At 50.5% G+C, this 20,262-nt stretch overlaps 1 protein-coding gene across 2 annotated transcripts in view; it reads right to left on the reverse strand.

Moving 5' to 3' along the window:
- GNAO1 (G protein subunit alpha o1) overlaps positions 1–20,262 on the reverse strand; it is a 170,244-nt gene that overhangs the window by 70,710 nt on the left and 79,272 nt on the right. For both annotated transcript variants that reach the window (XM_036833356.1, XM_036833357.1), the window contains exon 3: positions 14,820–14,961. In XM_036833356.1, the coding sequence (XP_036689251.1) occupies positions 14,820–14,961 (142 nt within the window). The remainder of the gene's footprint in view (positions 1–14,819; positions 14,962–20,262) is intronic.

A 20,262-nucleotide genomic window follows, 5' to 3' on the forward strand; every position in this document is an offset into this window, starting at 1 on the left:
AAGGAGAGAAGCCGACTGTCAGCACTTGTGCTGGGCGATGCGAGCTTGCTGTCTGAGCCATAAGGGGCTGTCTGTGCACGTCAGAGCTAGTAACACGTTCATGCTGCGTCCGGAGGAGCACGCTGCCTTGCAAGGACTCCCCGTCTGTGGCGTTTGTTGTCATAAGTATAGAATCATCCCTATTTTACAGATGAGGAGACTGAGGCCGGGGTGGGGGTTGAGGGAGAAGAGGTCAGAATATCCAGAAGGGGCTGAGGTCAGGGGCTGGAGGGGAGGTCGAGGAGGCTGGAGGAGGTTCCCGCTGAGGACTCCCAGAGCAGGGAGGCCAGGGCTGCTATGGTACTGAGGGCCTGGGGTACCCTGTCTGCGTCGGTTGAGTCGGGGGGGACCTCCGTGGGCCCACCCGCAGAACTCTGCAGGGTTTGGCAGGCCCTGTGCGGGCAGTACACCCAGAGGAGCTCGTGGTCCCGTGGGGGACGTGGCAGCTGCACCGGGTTCCACGTCAGGTGGGCGGTGGGCAGGCCCAGGAAGAGGCCCGCTCCCTCTCGGGGCAGACTACCTCTCCACCCCCGGGGCCTGCAGTAGCCTCTCAGCTCTTCTCTGGCCGCCCATCTATCCATTCACCACACGGCAGCCACAGCAAGCCTCTCAGAGGCCAGCCGAGTCTTGGCCTTGCTTAAAACCTTCAGTGCCTTCCTGCTGAGCCAGGAACAAAGCCAAAATTCCTTCCATGGCCTGGAAGCTCTCCTCACCTGGCTGGCCCCTGCCTCCCTCTTCAGCCTCATCTCTTGCCACTCTCCCCACTTGACCTTTCAGCTCCGGTCACACTGGCCTTCTTTCAGACCCTGACTCCCCACTTCAGAGCCTTTGCACATGCTCTTCCACAGGCTGTTCCACACACCTTCTCTCCCGCTCCCACCAGCCCCACCATGCCAGCTCCTCCTGCTCTCTGTCAGACACCTTGTCATCAGCATAGCCCAGGCCAGGCCTGCTGCGGGGATGCTCACAGCTCTCTGGAGCTACTGAGGGGTGCCCATCTTCCCCCAGACTGAGCTCTGTGGAGGCGGCACTGCTGCTCGTCTCTGCTCACCCCTGTGCGCCCAGTGCCTGGCACACCGCTAGTGCACAGAAGGCCACTACACGTTTCTCAAATGAACGAGTGAGTGAACAAATGAAAGAAAGAGAGATGCTGTAGGTGCCCAGGAGAGGGAAAAGACACTTCCAGCCACAGGGACTCGGGAGGGGTTTATAGCGGGAATGACATTGATGGAGCCAGGGACAGCCTTAACACAAAGGAACAAAGTAGCTGCCTTTTAAGGAACACTTGCTCTGTGCCAGGCACCCCACTGACACTGGGACATATGGTTGCCCTTCCTACTCATGAAGAAACCATCTCAAGTGTTTCCGGGGGACTGTCACCCAGCACTGTCTGCCTCTCTCCTTTTCTCTGGGATCCTGCTTTCGCTCTCCTTAGCTCTACTTCTTTTGGCCTCTGTCTCAGGCCTTGCCAGACCCTGGTTCAGGAGTAGCCTTCCTCAGCTCCACTCCTGCAAAGCCAGGAAGAGGGACGGAGGCCGGGACACACACTCTGCTTCCCAGCCTGGAACCAGAACTGATAGGGGATTTTTGGGAGGGGCTGAGGCCACCTCTTTGACTTGTGGTAGTTCAGAGGCCTTGGCACTAGCTCTTCACCCTGTTTTGAAACAACTGTCACAGCCAGGCTTCTAGTCCTGGCACTCTCTCCACCAGACAGGCAGTGAAGTGTGGGTGAGAGGAAGATGCAAACAAGAGCTGTTTACTGAGCACTTACTAGGTGCCAGGCCCCATGCTTAGCCCTCAACACACATTAATTCTTCAACCATAACAACCCTGTGAGTAGGTCATATTATTATTATCTTCAGTTTTCAGATGAGGAATCTGAGGTTGAGTGAACCAAATGACCACCCTGAAGTCCAGTGCTGGTGACAGGCAGGGTGAGGATTCAAGGTTGTGTCTCTGACTCCAAAGCCTGGCTCTAACCCCTGTTGAGCTGCCTCTCTTGGGCACAGCCCTTTGCAGCTGCACTTGCCCAGCTCTAAAATGAAATCTTGACTGGCACATGGCTAAGGTCCCTGCTGGCTCAGGTAGGCTGGCAAAGACCCAAGTCTTCCCAGGAGACACCCCCAAACATGGGTCCGTATCCCCCGCCTAGCTTCACCTCCAATTCTGCCATCACCCCTGCCAGAGCCCCAGTGGAAAGGCGAGATGGGAAAGGGGAGGGGTGGGCTGGGGGCTGTGTGTCCACGTGCCCTACACCTGGGATCCTGGGGGAGAGGCCACCATGGGAACAGCAGCTCTGGCTCCAGCCAAACTGGGTTATCTCATAATCCTGCTGTGCTAGCTTGAGCCTGGCTGGTCATCTGCTGATACAATATGAATCAGGCACAGTTGGCAGTGCTGAACTCAAGAAGAGATTTAGGATGGCTATGGTGGCCTCCCCAGCATTTGCTTCTTTTGCTTCCATTTCCTTTTTATGAGCTCCTGGTTTTCCTCTGGGGAATTCACTCTGGTCCCAGGAACCCCTCAGGCAATCAGAGTACTGCATCCCCTTGGTCACAGTGACTGTTTCAGGGATGGGCGTGTGATCTAATTGGGGCCAAGGAGAAAGAGGGATTCCCAGGACCTAAGTGGCTTCTCAGGGAAGGGACTGCAGGGGCACATCTTGTGTTCTGTACATCCCGGGATGCTCACAGGTCAGGTGGGGTGGGAGGATGTGGTGACGTAACTGCTGTAGCCATTTTCTTGCAAGGCGAGAAGCGATTTTGTGGAGTGTCAAGGGAAGGCTGCAAGGGGGACAGAGTGGAGAGATGAAGAGGAGCCAGGGCCATCATCAGAGCTGCTGAGTTGAGCCTCACCTGCAGCAGGACCTCTGGATTTTTTTTTTTTTTTTTAATTTTGGCCATGCCACGTGGCTTTGTGGGGTTTCAGTTCTCCAACCAGGGATTAAACCCAGGCCACGGCAGTGAGAGCGCAAGATCCTAACCACTAGACCACCAGGGAACTCCCCACTCTGGACTTCTTAATCCCTGGGTCAGGTGATTTTTTTTCTCACAAGCCAGTCTGATTGTATCTCTTATCTTTTGTAACCAAAAGTGTCCTAACATCCAGAGAGGGTCTTCGGCAGTGATGCGAGACCACTGTAGGTTGCAGCAGAGCAAATAAATAAGATGGGGAGAGGGAGCTGAGTAAAGCAGAAGATGGATGTGTGTGGCTATGGGAAGGGCAGATGGGCTCTGGTTTTCCTAGGGAAGCCATCCCCCAACCCACGTGTGTGGTACTATACCCCCCACCCCACAAGCATGCAGAGCAGGGCCTCCGAGCTAGGGAGGGGCCCAGATACCACACCTTGGCCACCATCCCAGCCTGTGACTCACGGTCTCACCCACACAGTGCCACTGCCTTGGCACACCTAACCCCTTTCCCAACCCTGACACCCCTCAATGGGCCAAAGTCCACCTCTTGGCCCACAAGCTTCTCTGCAGTACACTGGGTCCCCGGGAAAGGATCTGACATTCACAAAGGGCTCAAGTGTGGGGTTCGGACCAAATAAGGTAATAGATACAGTCAGGGAGAGACCTCTGGGGTGAATGGTGACTGTGCTCACCAGAAAGCTTTAATCTGTGTCCCCCTACAGGACTGCACAGCCAACACGTGCTGTGTACTAACATTTTTATAAATCCGGTAACTATGTTCTGGGTAGCACAATTATATTGCATTGCATTCATGGTGGGTCCAAAGTATTAATTTGTTAAGCACACACATTTAAAATATACCACAATTTAGTGACCTTGTTTTAAGAATTCTTCATTTTTCAAATGCCAGGAGCCTCAAAAAATGGGTGTTGGGACTTCCCTGATGGTGCAGTGGTTAAGAATCCACCTGCCAATGCAGGCGACGCAGGTTCGAGCCCTGGTCTGGGAAGATCCCCCATGCCGCAGAGCAGCTAAGCCCGTGCGCCACAACTACTGAGCCTGCACTCTAGAGCCTGCGAGCCACAGCTACTGAAGCCCTCGCACCTACAGCCTGTGCTCCGCAACAAGAGAAGCCACCGCAATGAGAAGCCCATGCACCTCAACGAAGAGTAGCCCCTGCTCATCGCAACTAGAGAAAGCCCACGTGCAGCAACGAAGACCCAACGTAGCAAAAAAAAAAAAAAAAAAGAAAAGAAAAAAAGAATCTGCCAATGCAGGGGACAGGAGTTTGATCCCTGGTCCAGGAAGATCCCAGATGCGGTGGAGCAACTAAGCCCACGAGCCACAACTACTGAGCCCCCGTGCCACAACTACTGAAGCCCATGTGCATAGAGCCCGTGCTCTGCAACAAGAGAAGCCCACGTACTGCAGTGAACAGTAGCCCCTGCTCGCCGCAACTAGAGAAAGCCCGTGCGCAGCAACGAAGACCCAATGCAGCCAAAAATATAAATAAATAAATTAATTTAAAAAACAAATGAGCGTTGGCCAGGCAGGCCTCTCTTAGCTGTTCTCTACATCTTCTAAGGCTGGGAGGTCTCCTTGGCGGCTCGTTTGCCACCTTAAAGAAACCTTTGAGCCCAAAGGATGTACCCACAATGTTCCCTCTCCAAAGGAGGCTGTGGGTTCCCCCTGTGGAGTAGCCATGCAGAGATTCGGGGAGGCGGGGGTGGAGAATGAGGGCTGTAATGTGGGGCCCCCCATATACCCAAGGGAAAGGCAACTAGTGGGCCCCCCCCTCATCCTGATGCTCGGGAATACTTGCACAGTTGTAACATTTTCTCACCATTAGAGCTGGGCGATGGAGGGTTTACAGGGAGAGACAGAGATGACGGGTGTGTAAGCTACTGTGAAGGGGTAGCGGGGGAGAGAGGGAGAGAGAGCGGGAGGGGACACAAGTGCAAGGCATCATTGCCTGTGGTTTTCATTTACTGTTCGTTGGAGTCTTTAGGTTTCCTTTTCTTTCTTTTTAAATATTCCACACCTCTTTCTACAGGCAGTGAATGTGCAGAGGCTGGCAGAGGCCCAGGCTCGAACACCCACTCCACTCGGCTCGCAGGGGAAGGGCGGGCAGGAGGGGCTAGACGGAGGCCAGGTGCGGCAGTCACCAACGAACCCAGAGAAGCTGGGGTGCTGGAGCTGCTGCGGGTGCCAGGGCGGGCGGGTGGTGGTCTGCCTGTGCTCTCCTCGGGGAGCCCTGTCCCAGGCTCATCTGCATGGACGTTCTTCCCAGAGACTCTGCCATAGCTTTGTGCTGCCAGGAGACGTACCTGCCACCAACCATTTTCTTGTCTCCGGTGCCCCTCGGGACAATATTCTAGCTTCTGAGCCTATGTGGGTGCTGTAGACTGAACGTCTATGTCCTCTCAAACATCGTATATAGAAACCTAATCCCCAACGTCATGATATTGGGATAGGGATTAGGGGATTAGTGCTTTTATAAGAGACTCCAGAGATCAACCCCATTCCTTCCGTCGTGAGAGGACACAGTGAGAAGACGGCTGTCCATGAACTAGGAAGTGGCCCTCACCAGACATTTAATCTGCTGGCACCTTGATCTTGGACTTCCCAGCATCCAGAACTGTGAGAAATAAGTTTCTGTTGTTTAATCCACTCAGTCTATGGTATTTCTGTTATATTGGCCAGAAAAGACTAAGACAGTGGGAAAACAAAGGCAAAAACCGGAGAAGAAACGAGGACCCATCTCTGCCCCAGCCTGGAGGAGCACCCATCCACCAGAGGACCTCCCCCATTCCTGGCTGCTGGACTGGGCTTCCCATTGACTCAGTACATCTGCTTTCACGTTCTTACTAATTCCCATGACAGTCCACAGGCAGGGTGGCAGGTGGTGACTGGTGCTGTCCCCCAGCCCCTTGTCTCTTGCCTCTGTGTCCTACTAGAGTGGCCAAAACCCCCACATTTTTGCTTTCCTCGGATCTCTTGCTGCTAGGCCGATGTGGGGTAAGAAGTCAGGCTGCCCTGCTTCTTCCTCCTGCCTCTGGAGTCCTTGTGAGAGGGTGTCACCTGCCATCCTGGAGCCATGAGCGCCCAGAGAGCCACCGAGGTGCTGACCCAGGCCCTGATGCTGCACAGCTGCAGAGCAGCCCCCGGGCTGCCGACTCTCAGGAGTCCCCGTCCAGGAAACAAAGGCTATCCCTACTGTCGAGGACACTGTTGGTCGTGTGGTTTTTACGTGCAGCCAAATATATCCTAACTTGCACAGGGAGACTCAGAGGAGCTTTGTGACTTGCCCAAGTGAAAGTGCTTACCATTTAAAGCTAAGGCTGTGACTACCCCAAACCCAACACAGGGAATACCTCCATAATCCTTCCGTAACTGTAATGGCAGCCCACACCCTGCTTCTCGAGGAACAAGGCCATGGAGCGTGTCCATGCTTGGCCTGGTGCCTGTGGATCAAAGGCCTCAAGGCAGGAAGGAATGTGGGCTTTCTCCTAGGTGAACTGTTTTTCCAACAATTTAGTCCCAAAGGTAACTTCTTCAGAATGTCCTGGGGAAGCATACTAGGCCCAGCCTCCTACTGGAATGTCCTTCATCTTTGGGCCTGGACCACAACCCCTGAAGTCCACGGAGAGGACCTTGAGGCCCAGTGTGACCCTCCATCAACAAGGAAACACCCTCGTGCGTTCTCAACACTTGACTTACTAAGGCAGGGAATGGCTCAGCATTTTATCAAGATTCAGAAAAATGGTTTTCTATTTAGCCCTCAGTAAACTCCAAAACTCAGTGGAGGAGAACGCTCCATCTTCCCCTCATCAGCACCTCTTCATTAAATGCCAATCATGCAAGAAGTGCAAGCCTGCTGCGGCTTTCCGGATTTTCTAGGGTGGGCAGTTGACAGAAGGACGGAACCCAAGCAAAGGCAGGGCTCCTCCTACGAGCGCTCAGACCCTGGCACTCACCTTTACTCAGCTCAGGCTGCCCTCAGCCAGGGGGGCCTGCTTCCCTCCTACCATTGTTCATCTGTAACGCCTAATCAACTTTTGAAAACTAGAGTAGTTGTCACTCTGCTTCAAGGCACATGATGCTAATAACGGCTAAGCTTTCCTGAGTACCTACTATGTGCCGGGCCCTGCTCTAAGAGCTTGTACCTATTAGTCATTTAATCCTCAAGACAACCCAGTGAGGTATGTCATTATCAATGCACTTTCACGAGAATAAAAAACACTGTCTACTGAAGCATCTGCCCGCCTTGCCTGTGCCCTGGGGGCAGGAACTGGGTCTTGCCCACCACTGCAGGAACACCAACGTGAACGAATGGACGGGTGAACGCTCAGGTGGACAAGACCGTCCTGGCCCTCCAGACTCACTGTCTAGCTGCAGAGGGGAGGCATCCTGAGGCAGAGGGCTGGGGAGAGCTGGAGCTGGAGCTCCAAAATGACAAGCGTTCAGAGGAGGGGGCAACCATTTGCAGCTGAGGAAACCCAAGAATACTCTAAGGAGGAGAGGAACTGGAGGGACATCTCAAAACCTGAAATTTTAATCCCTCCTCTTCCTTTCCCACCTTGAAACCTGCTGTTCCTTTGAGTTGGTTCTTCCTTTTGGAGTAAGGCCAGGAAGAGCCACTTGTGCCGCCAACCTGGGCCAAGGTACTAGCAGCCAGGTCTGGAACTCCTTATGGCAGGGCTTAAAATAAAGATACCTGCCCCAAACCCAGAGCCTGGGGCCCGATCCAGCCTTCGACCACAGGGAGCAAGCCGACCTGGCTGCACTGAGCCCTGCGGAGCTGGGGAGGCCTTGGAAATCAAAGGATGGGATCCCTCATCTTTTCATTTTTGCATGTAAACCCACCTCCCTGTGCACTGTCTGCCAGGGATGTGACTGCTCACGAAGTATCTGCGGGATGAGTGACTAACCAACCAAACGAAAGAAAACGAGGCCCCAAGTTGGCTGAGTGATTTGGGGCAGACTGCTGAGATGGAAAGAGAAGTGAACAGTGATTCAGAAAACCTGAAGTTCTAGTCCTGGGCCTGCCACGTCATCCCTTGAGTAAGTCTCTTTCCTGTTGGGCCCAGGTGGGGTCTATTTTTTGCCACCATCTGCAAAGTGGAGCAGCAGACTTAGATGGCCTTGAATGGAAGAGTTTCAAGCTCTATTAACCTGGGCGGGCAGGGGATCAGAGCCAGGCCAGGCCTGGCCCGATACAGCTGAGGAGTGGCGCGGTACCTAGCGTGCGGCAGTGTACGTGCTGCTGCCCAGAGGAAGCCTCTTCCTGGCCTCAGGTTTGGGCCTTCATGTGTCACCTCCCCAGCCCCCATCAGATCTGACAACCACCACTGAGGACCGCTGCGGTTTCTCCAGACCCCAGGAACTCAGGCAGACACAGAACAGAGAGCATCCTTGCTTTTGTCTGTTTCAGAATTCGTGTAAACCACAGGGTGAATGGCACTGCGCCGTGGAGATGGCACCACCATGTTCCCCTGATTAAAAAGAAGTTAGTGTTCAGCGCTCCGCTGTGTGACTTAAATGTCAAGATTTCTTTTACCAGAGGAGATCCAGTGACATTCTGGAATCTAAGTATGAAATTTGATTCTGCCTCCCCAAATAGTGCCATTATCTCTAAGGAGGGGGTGTTCTAATGACACCTCTTGGTGGAACATTAGAGGCTGGGCAGCAATTCCAGCACCAGCACTGATCTTTAGTCCCGCTTGGGTCACTGACCCCGGGCCGCCCAGTAAGTGCTGTACGTGTCAGGCACTGTCCTAAGCACTTCACATGCATTACCTCATTTAATCTCACAACAGATGAAAGGGGACGGTATTAGAATTATGCCTGTTTTACATACAGAAACACTGAGGGTTAAGGAAGTTAAATAATTTACGCAGGGCCATATAGCTGGTGATTGAGCTGGGATTTGAATGCAGTATCCAATACTTCTTGTGTCAGGCATTGTACTAGATGGATAAGATCTATATTCTGTCCTCAGGGAGTTTATAATTTAGTGGGAGAAATAGGTATATGCACAAACGATGAAAAAAACGAAAATGAGAGTATTTTCAACTGAATAAAGCCTCATACAAGTTCAAAGCATTATCTCTTCGCTATTGTCCCATTATAATGTACTTTACATATACAAGTATACATGTATATGCACATAAATTTTATGTATATTTTTATATACACATGGGTGTGATAAAATTTATAACATGGGATTGTTCACAGACTTTCCCCATCTCCCACCGTGGTCCAAGTGAACCTCCTAAGCCTGTAATTGTCCAGTTTCTCCCAGACTTCCTTCCAGTGTCTGAGTTTAGGTCAGTTCTGCCACACAAGTTCCTCTGCTTTTGTGATGCAGATGCAGGCCCTGGGTTGAGGACCGAGGACGGAGGAAGGAGGAGGGGGAGGGACTCCACTCAAAAAGTTAAGAGAATTTACATGATAATGAACTGGGGGTGAGTAGGGAGGGAAGGAAGAGGGAGACGGAGATGGAAAGAGAGACAGGGAGAAGAAAGAGAGAAACTGAGGAACAGTTGGAGAAAGGGAAAGAGGGAGAGGAGGAGAGGGAACCCCTTCTAGGCACAGAGCAGGAGAGGGAGGAAGAAAGCAGGAGGGAAAAGGCGGAATAGCAAGAAGGAGAAAGAGGACAGGAGGGAAAAACCCTGGCAGGCTGGCAGTAGAGAGGTGGTCTCTGGGGGAACTTAGGGAGAAAGCAGCTAAAGAGAGTGGGGTTGGGACAGACATGAGGAAGACAGAAAATGACTTGTGAGAAAAGCAGTGGGAGTTGCCCTTTGAGTCCCTTTTCATATTTTTGGAAAGACTCAGAAGAAAGAATGGGATTCTGAAGATTTGTTTTGCCTGGTTGTACTGTGCCTATTTAAATGGGACTCTGCTCTGGACCTGAGTGAGCCACATGAATTATAGCTTCCTTGGGGTTACAAATCTGTATTTTATATACGTATATATTTTGTGCTGAATGTCCTTGGGTAAGTCACTTTGCCTCTCTGTGCCTCATTTTTTTTTTTTTTTACTTGTAAAATGGGGATAACAATAGCACCCACTGCACAGGTAGCTGTCAGGATTAAAAATTTTAATTACTATAAATGGTTTAATGCGAGCCCTAGAACATAAAAATTGAAAGCAACTATTATCATCACCTTCAATTCTTGGAGCTGCAGTTCTCTGAGTCCATCTACTTGCTGATTCCACCTGGAGCCCATGAGGTTGAGACCATACTTGGCCCAGCCCAGCCTGTCTCCTGACTTTCTGCCAGAGGTGTCACCTTGTTCCCAGTCATCCAGGCCGGTAACACTGGAGTCCCAGTTTCCCGATCCTTACACTTTTGCCCCAGTAGCCAAGTAACTACCAGGTCCCTTTCTTTCATCACCACACATCACTTTGCTGCCCTTCCTTTCCAGCTCCCATCGAGACCCTTACTGTAGCTCCCAACCTGCCTCCCCACCTTCAGTCTCTCCCACCACTAGCCCACCACGCACAGGCCATCATGATAATCTCCTAAAACTTGCTTTCATCCCATCCTTCCCCAGCTCATACTTTATCGATGGTTGCCTACTGCCAACAGGATAAAACCCAAACCCCTTGGCATACTTTCCAAGGCCTATCCAATCTGGACCTAACTGTATCTTCTAACTTTCCCACACCTTCCCATACCCTAATCCTCTGTCCTGGCCACTGGCCTCCTCTGTCAGTCAAATCTCCTCTGGTCACCACCAACCCATGGCCTTTATTCATGCTCTTCTCTGCTTAAAGTCCCTTTCCTCACCTACATCTGTGCCTGTGAAGCCGTACCTCTGCTTCAAGGACAGTTCCAGCCTCACTTCCTCTAAGGAGCTTTCCCTGACCACTTCACGGAATGAGCCTATGAGCCCTGTCCTCCCAAGAAGATGACCAGCCCCTTCAAGGCCCCATCCCACATTCCTCTGAATCTTTCTCCAGAGCTTAGCACAAACTAAATATATAGTAGGTACTCAGTCAACATCTGTTCAGTACTGATAACATTACAGGTTCTTTTCCTTTTTTCTCTGAGTACCGAGAAAGTTAGAAATGTCATTCTACTCAAGTGATTTTTTTGGGTGGGCCTACTATGTGCTGAGCACTGTGCTGGTTGTTGGGGTGGGGAGGTGACCCAAAGATGAATGACACAGGCCTCGAGCAGAAAGACCTTAGACATAATGAAGTTCTTATTCCAGGCGCCACTGGTGGGCTTTATGAGTTCCAGAGCCCCCTGAAATCATATGAAAAATTTCCTGGACATTTGAGTGAGTGCATGGTTCTGGAGAGAAGGCTCATGGCTTTCATTAGCTGCTCAAACGGGTTTTGATCACCCTAAAGCGCAAGGGTCACTGCTCTAAGGAAAGAGCAACACACTGCACGAGATACATGCTCAACAGAGAAAGCACTGAGCTGAGGTGAGCTGAGCTGTCAGGGGAAGGAGAGGAAGCCTTCATGCAAAGGCGGGAGCTCAGCTGGTCCTTGCTGAGCAGGAAGAGCTCCAGGGGGAAGAGAGGGGAGAAGGCACAAGAGGCAGAGGCTGTGGTCTGAGCTGAGGCCTGGAGGTGTGGGAGTGCATGGTATCTTTGGGGAGCAATCTGTGGTCTGGGGGGGCTGGGGCATGGGGTGTGTAAGGAGATCCCTGCTGTTTGCCCAACAAAGAGGCTCTTTCAGGCTTGGGCTCATGCACTGTCATATGGCCTCAGGTGAGTCCACACCCCAGAGAGGCTGCAGGAGAAACGAGTCAGTCCTCCCTCCACTGGGGGCCAGGGCAGGGGGCAAGCCAGCTGCCAGGAGACGTCAAGGACGTTGTTCTAATGAGGTATGGCAAGGAAGCTCCTAGATGCTTCTCTGTATGGAGAGTATAAAGCTGGTTGGCCCAAGCAGGTGCTGGGTGTGGGGCTGTTTTCCTCCAGATATGCCATCATGGGTGGGGGGAGGATGGCGGACGTGTGGAAGCCAAGAGAGAGAAGGAGGTCTTTTCTTTACACACCAAAACACCAATCTGGGTCGGCTCTGCATGGGACGGTTCTCCCAGCATCCAAAGAGCAGATCCCCCAGGTGGGCAGCCCCTGGGAACCCGAGAGAGGAAAGAGTTTGGAGACCCAGCCTTGGGGTCGGGGCATCTGGGCACCAACAACTGGCCAGCTGCAGGCAGACCTGACTAGATAGAGGGCGTCCAACACCCCAGGGCCCACCTCTGCCCCCGGGCGCAGTTCAGGCTGAACAGAGCTTCTCGTTCCCACCTTGCCAGGCTCACTTCTCACTCAGGGCCCTGGCAGTGTCTGCTTAGAGCCTCTGTCCCTCCTCCTCCTCCCATGGCTGGTGCCTTCTTACAGTCGAGTTTCATCACAAATATCCCTTCCAGGTTCAGGGGAACCTTCCCTGGCCACCCAGTCTGAAGTGGCTGCCCCCTTCCACCTCAACCCCCTGACAACTGATATACAGGCAGGCGGGGGATCCTTGCACCCCGCTGCCCAGACAGCAAATCCAGAGCAGCCCACTCCCAGGAAACACCTTCTCCAGCTGCCTGGCTCACTTTAGCCTAAGGTGAAATAACACAGGAGGAGGTGCCCCAGGGCCTGGAGGCCTTTGCCAGCCAGAAGCCTGACAAACCCATGCTGCCCCGCAGACCGGTCAGGCGTCTGCCATGGTGCCACCTGCCGGAAGAGGACTGGGCTCCAGCTCCTCTCTGTGTCCAGTGGACTCTCCAGGGAGTCCCCACTCTGCTCTTGGTCTCCCTTCCCAGAGGAGCCCTTCCTGACCTCCTACTTGAGGGCTGTCTAGACCAGGAATCCCGCAGAAGAGAAACAGCCACAGAAGCCAAGGGGTCCCACAGTATAGTCCTTAATATATCACCTTCCTAGCAATTCCCAAGCAATCATCTCTCTATTCAGGATAATAAAATGGAAAAAAAAAAAATCCCCCCAGGAACAACAAACGTTTTCCAAAACTGAAGAAAAGCATTCTGAAGTCACACTGACTGTCTGGGTTATAATCAGGGCAGGAGGTTTTGGGGAAAGAAGACTGGTTGGGAGGTGGGCGTGGCGGTGAACACACATACTCCTGGAAGATCTCGCAGGCTGTGGTTGTGTGTGCCTGCGTGCGTGTGTGTTTGTGTAAGGTGTGTGCTGTGGACACATGAGCTTTTGCACTGGGCCTGTCGTCTGGTTAACTGAGATTCAGGCTCCATGCTCTCTCTTTGGCCAAAAGGCAGACAGAAAGACCAAAGGCCTGTGGCCTGCCCCATGTCTGAAGATCATACCAGGCATTTCCTGCTCTGGGCTTTAATGCCTGAGTTGACTAAAGTGAGTTAATACTTGTAAGGTGCTTAGCACAGTGCCTGGCAGCTAGTAGGTGTTCCAATACAAGAGAGCTATTTGTATAACCACTGTGGCCATTATCATTACAAATGAATGAAGCCCTGTAACTTGTTTGGCTACTAGTAACCTGTCTTGGCTACTTCTGATGATCTGAGTTGCTCTCTGCTCACTGGTTTCTCCAGCTCCACTCCTACTGTGCTCGTTCCGGTATCCCCAGCAAGGCCTGGTGTATTGTACTCTCAGTGAATACTTAGTGGAAACAAGACTGAAGAACTCAGTGCCCCTGGTTCCGCAGGCCCTGGCTCTATGACCAAAACCAAAGCTGGTCCCTGGGGAGAAGTACATCCTCTGCAGGGCCAGCTTCCAGACTCAGCCTTGCAGACGGGCAGCACCCGGCTTCCCCACCCCAGGCTGGTCTTGGACACACTCTCAGTCACCCAGTTCCCATCTTCCTGGAGGAGGCAATGCCTGAGCTGGGATGACTCTGTCACATGGAATTAGGATTTTGTGCATAAAATATTGAATTTTACATTTAAAGCTATCTGTCACAGATGATTTATCAGACCCAGAGAAGGTGAGGATAGTTTTCCCCTGGGAGGGAGGTGATTTTTTTAGCCAAGACAGGATATATATGTGATGTATAACCAAACCACGCAGTAATTGGAGATTACTGCTCTCCGCCCAGAGGCTCCGAGGAGGGGCCCAGGCGCTCGGAGGCCTCCACCTGCTCCCCCCTCATGCTCCAGGTCACAGGAAGAGGATCGCTGGGTTTCAGGGTCCCACCAGGAGATGAAGAGTCTCTTTTAGATAGACTTATCTGAGGCTGTTTTCCCTCCCTCCCTTCCTCCCTCCTCCCCGCTTTTATTTGGCTTTGCCAGTATAGCTGTGTAAGGTTCAGTCTTACAGTTAACGCAAATGTTTGCAAAGAGGCTTTTACAACTTATTCCATTCACCACTTATCAGATGCCTGGAAACTCAACTGAAAAACCGTCCCTGTTCTAGGATGTCGACCTCCTACAGGAAGGAGAGCCTCTTCGGTCCTCAGACTCACCTCGGAGGGGCAGAAAACACAACCCATGGGGCAAAGGAGGGAAGAGAGTGAATTCAAGTGGTTGCCCCACCCCCAACAAGGTAAGGAAAGCTCTCCTAAGGAGGGAAGACGGTGGCCAGGTGGGGCTTGTTTTGTCTAAGAAATATTTTTTCTGTTCAAGTTAATTGCCCAAGGGCATGTACTTGGACAATGTTGTGAGAGTCCCAGTTTAGGGCAGTCGCCAACCCTTTCTCATCTGCAAAATAAACCCTGGAATTCTGTGGCTGTTGTCTCCTTGGCAATTGTGCTGTGGCGGTTTGCTCGTCACCAGAGCCCCTGTTTGACTGTATTGGCCAGGTCGACTGGTACACTGGCCGGTGACACAGCACGGTCTCGTCCTGCCCCTGCACGGCAGCCTGGCCTTATAAAGAGGACGCAGCGGATACCGGAGACGGCCCTCTCCTCCCGGTGTGCATGCGCGCAGCAGCCTACCTTTCTCTCCTTGTCACCGTATTCGATGCCCAAAGTGTCCATGGCCCGGACGATGGCTGCCAGGGACTGGATGGTGTTGCTGTAGACAACGGGCTTGTACTGCTTCACGTCTTCTCCAGAGAAGCCATCTTCGTGGATGATCCTAGAGCAAAACCACACACAGCAAGCCTGATGAGTGCGCTGTCCACACCTGGCACCGAGTGTGCCGGGCATGTGAAGCCCCACCCCAGCCAACCTCCAGGCTTAGCTGGCTGAGGGCTGGGCCCAGCTCGGATGCTGAATTACTGAGCTGCTGTGATAAAACCACAAAATCTGAAGGAAAAATCGACCTAAATTACTGAAAATTAATCTGAAAAACAGAACAGTGGAAAAAAGAAATGCAGTCTTTTTTACATTCCCTATGTACAGTGAAAGAAAGATCAGTCAAGGGGTTGATAATACTTGAAAGCACTTAGAACACACACTAAGCACTCGATAAATGTTCGCCATTAGTATTTTCAAGCAAAGCTCAGGGTTTTAACTTAAATATCCACTTAGGAGTATACTGCTGAAGACCCCTGCGAGAAGCCTGCAAACGAAGAATACATTTTTTCTTTCACAGAAAACTTACACTGCTTTTAATGAAGGTAAGAGCACTCACTTAAAACCTTCCTCTTTGACAAGAGAAAAGCCAACAGAAGGAGTTGCCTATTCCCCATCCTCAGCTGGGATGTGACCGCTGTGTCACCCTTATTCTGATGGCTCTGAACATGCATGACATGGAGGACACGAAGGCGACACTGCAGTTCTCAGAGGCCATGCGACACTCCCTGCCCTCCTGTTCTCAGGTTCCTCTGCGGTCAGGGCTGAGGCTGGACACGCCCTGAGGTCCCTGTTCCCTGCAGATGGCGGCCGCTCAGTGAACGCCCACTGCCGACAAGGGTCTGGGGAGGAGAGAGAACTAGAGAGGGGGGAAAGCCAAGACTTTGCAAGAATCCTCTCATGGTTGAGGTAATTAAGAGAGGACAAATGGGTTTTAAGACTAACATCCAACATTAGTCATCCCCCGTGCAAACTCTCCTGTGGTCATGTTTTTTAGTCCAAGACTGAACACGACCTGTAACACGTACATCCACCTGTATAGTAGCTCAGACCTCCATTTCCACCTCCACAGGCCCTCTCCAGCCCTTCACATCCTTCAGTACAGGAGAAAACTGCTAACAAGTTTTCTTTCTTTGTATAAACAGTTTTACTGAGATATAGTTCACAGAGCATACAATCCACCCATGGAAAGCGTGTGATTCAGTACTTCTTAGTATATTCACAAGGTTGGGCAGTGACCAGCACAGGCTAATTTTAGACCATTTCTGTCCTCTCCAAAAGAAATCCTGTACCCATTAGCAGTCCCTCCCCATCCCCTGCCCCAGCAGTAAGCAACCACTCATCTGATCTGCCTTCTGTTTCTATAAATTTGCCTATTCTGGACATTTCACATAAATGCAATCACACAAGGTGTCATCTTTTGTGACTAGTTTCTTTCACTTGGCATGTTCATCCATGTTGTAGCATGCATCAGTACTCCCTTTCTTTTTATTGCCAAACTAGATTCCATGTACAGATATACCACGTTTTACTTATCCATTCGTCAGTTGATGGACAGTAATGATTCCTGTTATAAAATGTGACTTGGTGCTGGGTTGTGAGTCTTTATCCTGAGTTTCTCTAAGAAGCAGATCAAAATGACCCTATTGCCTTTTCACTGACTTTTATTAGCCTTAAATCCGTTTTTGTACAAGTTTCTTGAGTGTACACCCAGTCTGAGGTATTGGTGCAAAACGCCAGGGGGATCTCAAAGGGAATTGTTAGTTTCCACCGTAAACAGCCAGAAAACTGGACAAAATACATTAAACAAGTGGTTTCAGACACTGGAGAACAGGCAGCACAGGACTGTGATCCGGAACAGAAGGGAAGCAAAGCGTGGTGAGTCCTAAGATTGCCTTGGGTTTCTGCCTGGAGGTGTCTACCAGACCTCAGTGCAGGGAGGGAGGACCCAAGCAGAGCACAGGGGTCTACTGAGCTGATGGGATAAAGATAAAAGTTCAGGAAAGCTGTGGGGACTGGGAATTGAGGGGCAGAGTACCAGAGAGAAAAGTGCAGAGAGAGAGAGAGCTCCAGATATCTGAACAGGGGTCTCCTTGAGTCTTTGGCTGAATAGAGTGAGACTCTACGAGCTCAAGAAACAAGTGTCAGGGAGCTTATAAGGTGAACACCTCCCAGAGCTGGCCCAAGGCTGGGAGATGCTCAAGTTCCGACTAACCAGAGTGGAGAGCTGACACCTAGGGCATTTGGCAGAAACCCCAGAAGGCTCAGGCCATGGTAGTAGGGCTAAACTAGCCCTAGAGTAAAGGCTACATTAGACCTGCCCTGACAAAACTGAAAAATGGACCTCAAAAAGCCAAACTGACCCACAAGTAACTTAACTGCCTGACAAAATAAAATCTAACACTCTTTAAATGAGGACAACAAAATCCAGACACTTAATAATATCCATAATATCCAGCATCCAATAAAAAATTTCTGGATATGCAAAGGAGGAGGAAAGCATGACTCATAACCAGGAGAAAAATCAGTCAACAGAAGCAGACCCAGAAGTGACAGAGATGATGGGATTAACAAATAAGACCTCAAAAACACCTATTTAAAATATTTTCAAGAAATTAAAGGAAAACATGAGTATAATGAGTAAAGAAATGGAAGATAAAAAAGAACAAAATGAAGTATCTAGAGAGGAAAATACAATATCCGAGATAAAAATTTCACTGTAGGGGATTAACAGCAGATTTAGACACACAGAAGATTAGTGAACTTGAAGACACAGATATAGAAACCATCCAAACTGAAGCAAAGAGAGCAAAAAGGCTGAAAATTTATTACATAGAAGTAAAATTTATATAATAGCACAAAGGATGGGAGGGGTAAAATGGAAATATACTGTTGAAAAATTCTTGTATTATACATGAAGTAGCATAATATTACTTGAAAGTAAAGCATGATAAGTTAAGATACATATTGTAAACTCTAGAACCATCACTAAAAAAGTCTCCAAGACCAGACTCCCCTCAGAGGGTGACCTCTGGGTGACCTGAGAGGTGCAGCCTGGATTTACTGGTCCCCATGACACACTCTCCCAAGAAGCCAGTGCAATGAGTTTCTCATGCTTCGCTCTGGACCAGCAGGCCTTGCCACTCTCCCGGGAATACTCTCTAGACCCTCAGCTGCCTACAGGATTTCCTTCCACTAGGGGATGGGACTATCATTTTTCACACCTGTTAGTATTAATTCTTTACACCACCTAACAAGGTAGGGAGGGTAGGATGTTATTATACCCATCTGTAGAAAAGGAGATTGAGCGAGATTGAGTAACTGGCCTAATGGCTGTCAGCAGGCAGTGTGAGAGCCAGATGCAGGAGCAGCACCCGGGTCTCTGAGTACACAGTCCTTTCTGCCACCCCTCAGGCCTCAGACTGGACTAGGCAGAATACTGCCTGGAAGGTCTCACTGGTGCCTGGGGTGGCCCAAGATAGAGAAGCTTCATTTGGGGTTTACAAAAATGATGCAGTTTGGCCAAAAATTGCTCAAATCATGATTATTGGTTGCATAACTTGTTCAAACTGGCTTATATTAGCTTAAAATTGGGCTTCCCGCTTCTGGGTAGAATTTTACATCTTCCCTTCCCTCTGACTACAAAGTAGTAAGTACTCAACCATAGAAAAGTTGCACCATACAGAACACCACCAAAAATAAATAAATATTCATAATTCTACCGTTCAGAGAAAAAGGCTGGATTTTTTTAGTGTAAGCCCTTCCGTATTTCTTTCATGCCCCATTCTTCTCTGCTCCCCACCCCCTCGCCCCAGCACTGATTTCAGTCGTATGTCCTTAAAAGTATCACTTACGGCCCCTTTATTTTCTATTTCCCATCTCATTCCAGAGAGTGGTCAGAGCTTAGGAGTCAGAAAGACGGGGTCGCCAGCTCCATCACTGGTGAGCTGTGTGTTCCTGGCAAAGGATTTAACCCCTCGGGCCTTGGTTTCCTCAGCCGCAAGGAACTGCTGTGAGGAATAAATGTAAAGTGCCTATTGTATAGTAAGTATATAATATATAGTAGCTGTTAGTGATAATATCTTCATTCTAAAGTCAAAATCCCCAAAAAGAATTTCCTTCGCTGGTGGTACAAAAGAAGCAGAATCATAACAGCCGCTAATGTTTGAGGGTTTAGTCTTTGTGTTAAGTGCTTTACATGCACCATCTCGTCTAATCTTCAAAACAAACCTAGGAGATAATTTTATCTTCTCTTGACAGATAGAGGAAACTGAGGCTCAAAGAGGTTAACCCAGTTACCCGAGGTCACGCAGCTGGTAAGTGTGACAGTGGCATTCGAGGCCGTGCTTGTGCCCACCAGGGGGATGCTGACAGGCAGGACTGCTTCGTCTGCTGGGATCCCTATTATCTAGGTTCCCAGAGAACCCAGAGATTTCCCACACAAAGTGAGCATCAAAACATCTCCTATAACATCAGCCCAAGGAGTATGGGGCAAGGAAAGGAGGTGTTTGGTTAGGGGTTGGAGAGGCAGCCCGGGGGAGTCTGGTTTCTGGTTTCTTGTGACAGCCCAGGTTTGAGCCCTGGAGGAGGCCAGGCCAGGATTTGGAAAGCAGGAGTGAGGCTGCATGTGGCACCTCTGACATCTCACACTGCAGCAGCCCCAGACAAACCAAGCTTCATCTACATAGCTGAGTGACAGAGTGCAGAATCAAGTCCCAGAGACATCATCTGAGCCACTGGATCCAGCTATTCCTGAAGCTAACCCTATCCCTACACTTCTGAGTGATGTGAGTCAAACAACTCCCTCTTATTTTTGCATAAGCTAATCTGATTTGGGTTTCTGTCACTTACAACCAATACAGTCATGACTAAAACATGTTTCGTACTTTGGGAGACCATTTCCTAGTGCACTTGTTTATTAACTTTCTGTCTTCAACACCAGCCTGTCAGTCCCTGGAGGTCAGGTACCACATCTCATCCATCTCAGTTCCTGCTCTCCATAACAAATGGCACAGGGCTAGGCTCTGAACAGTACTCAGGGGAAGTGGGACATAACTACATGAACCAGGATTACACTGATGCACAAGACCCACCCCTCCCCAAGGAGCTCACTAAAGGAGGCAGACGTGTGTGTGTGTGTGTGTGTGTTGGGGTGGGAACTCACCAGATTTCCTATGTCTTCAGAGCCAGGGTAGCAAAGGAGGGTCAAGCTAGATGCTGTGTTGGTGCCCACCCCAAACTCAGGGACTCTGAGGGGTGTGGGGTTTTCCAAGCTACCAAACCAGAAGAAACCTGGGGAGCAAGCAAGGGCTGATTCTGCAGCCTTGAGTGTTTGATTTTGGACAGGAGCCACCAGCTGGAC

This window comes from Balaenoptera musculus, chromosome 19 (genome assembly GCF_009873245.2).
Source record: "Balaenoptera musculus isolate JJ_BM4_2016_0621 chromosome 19, mBalMus1.pri.v3, whole genome shotgun sequence".
In the NCBI taxonomy this organism is placed as follows: domain Eukaryota; kingdom Metazoa; phylum Chordata; class Mammalia; order Artiodactyla; family Balaenopteridae; genus Balaenoptera; species Balaenoptera musculus.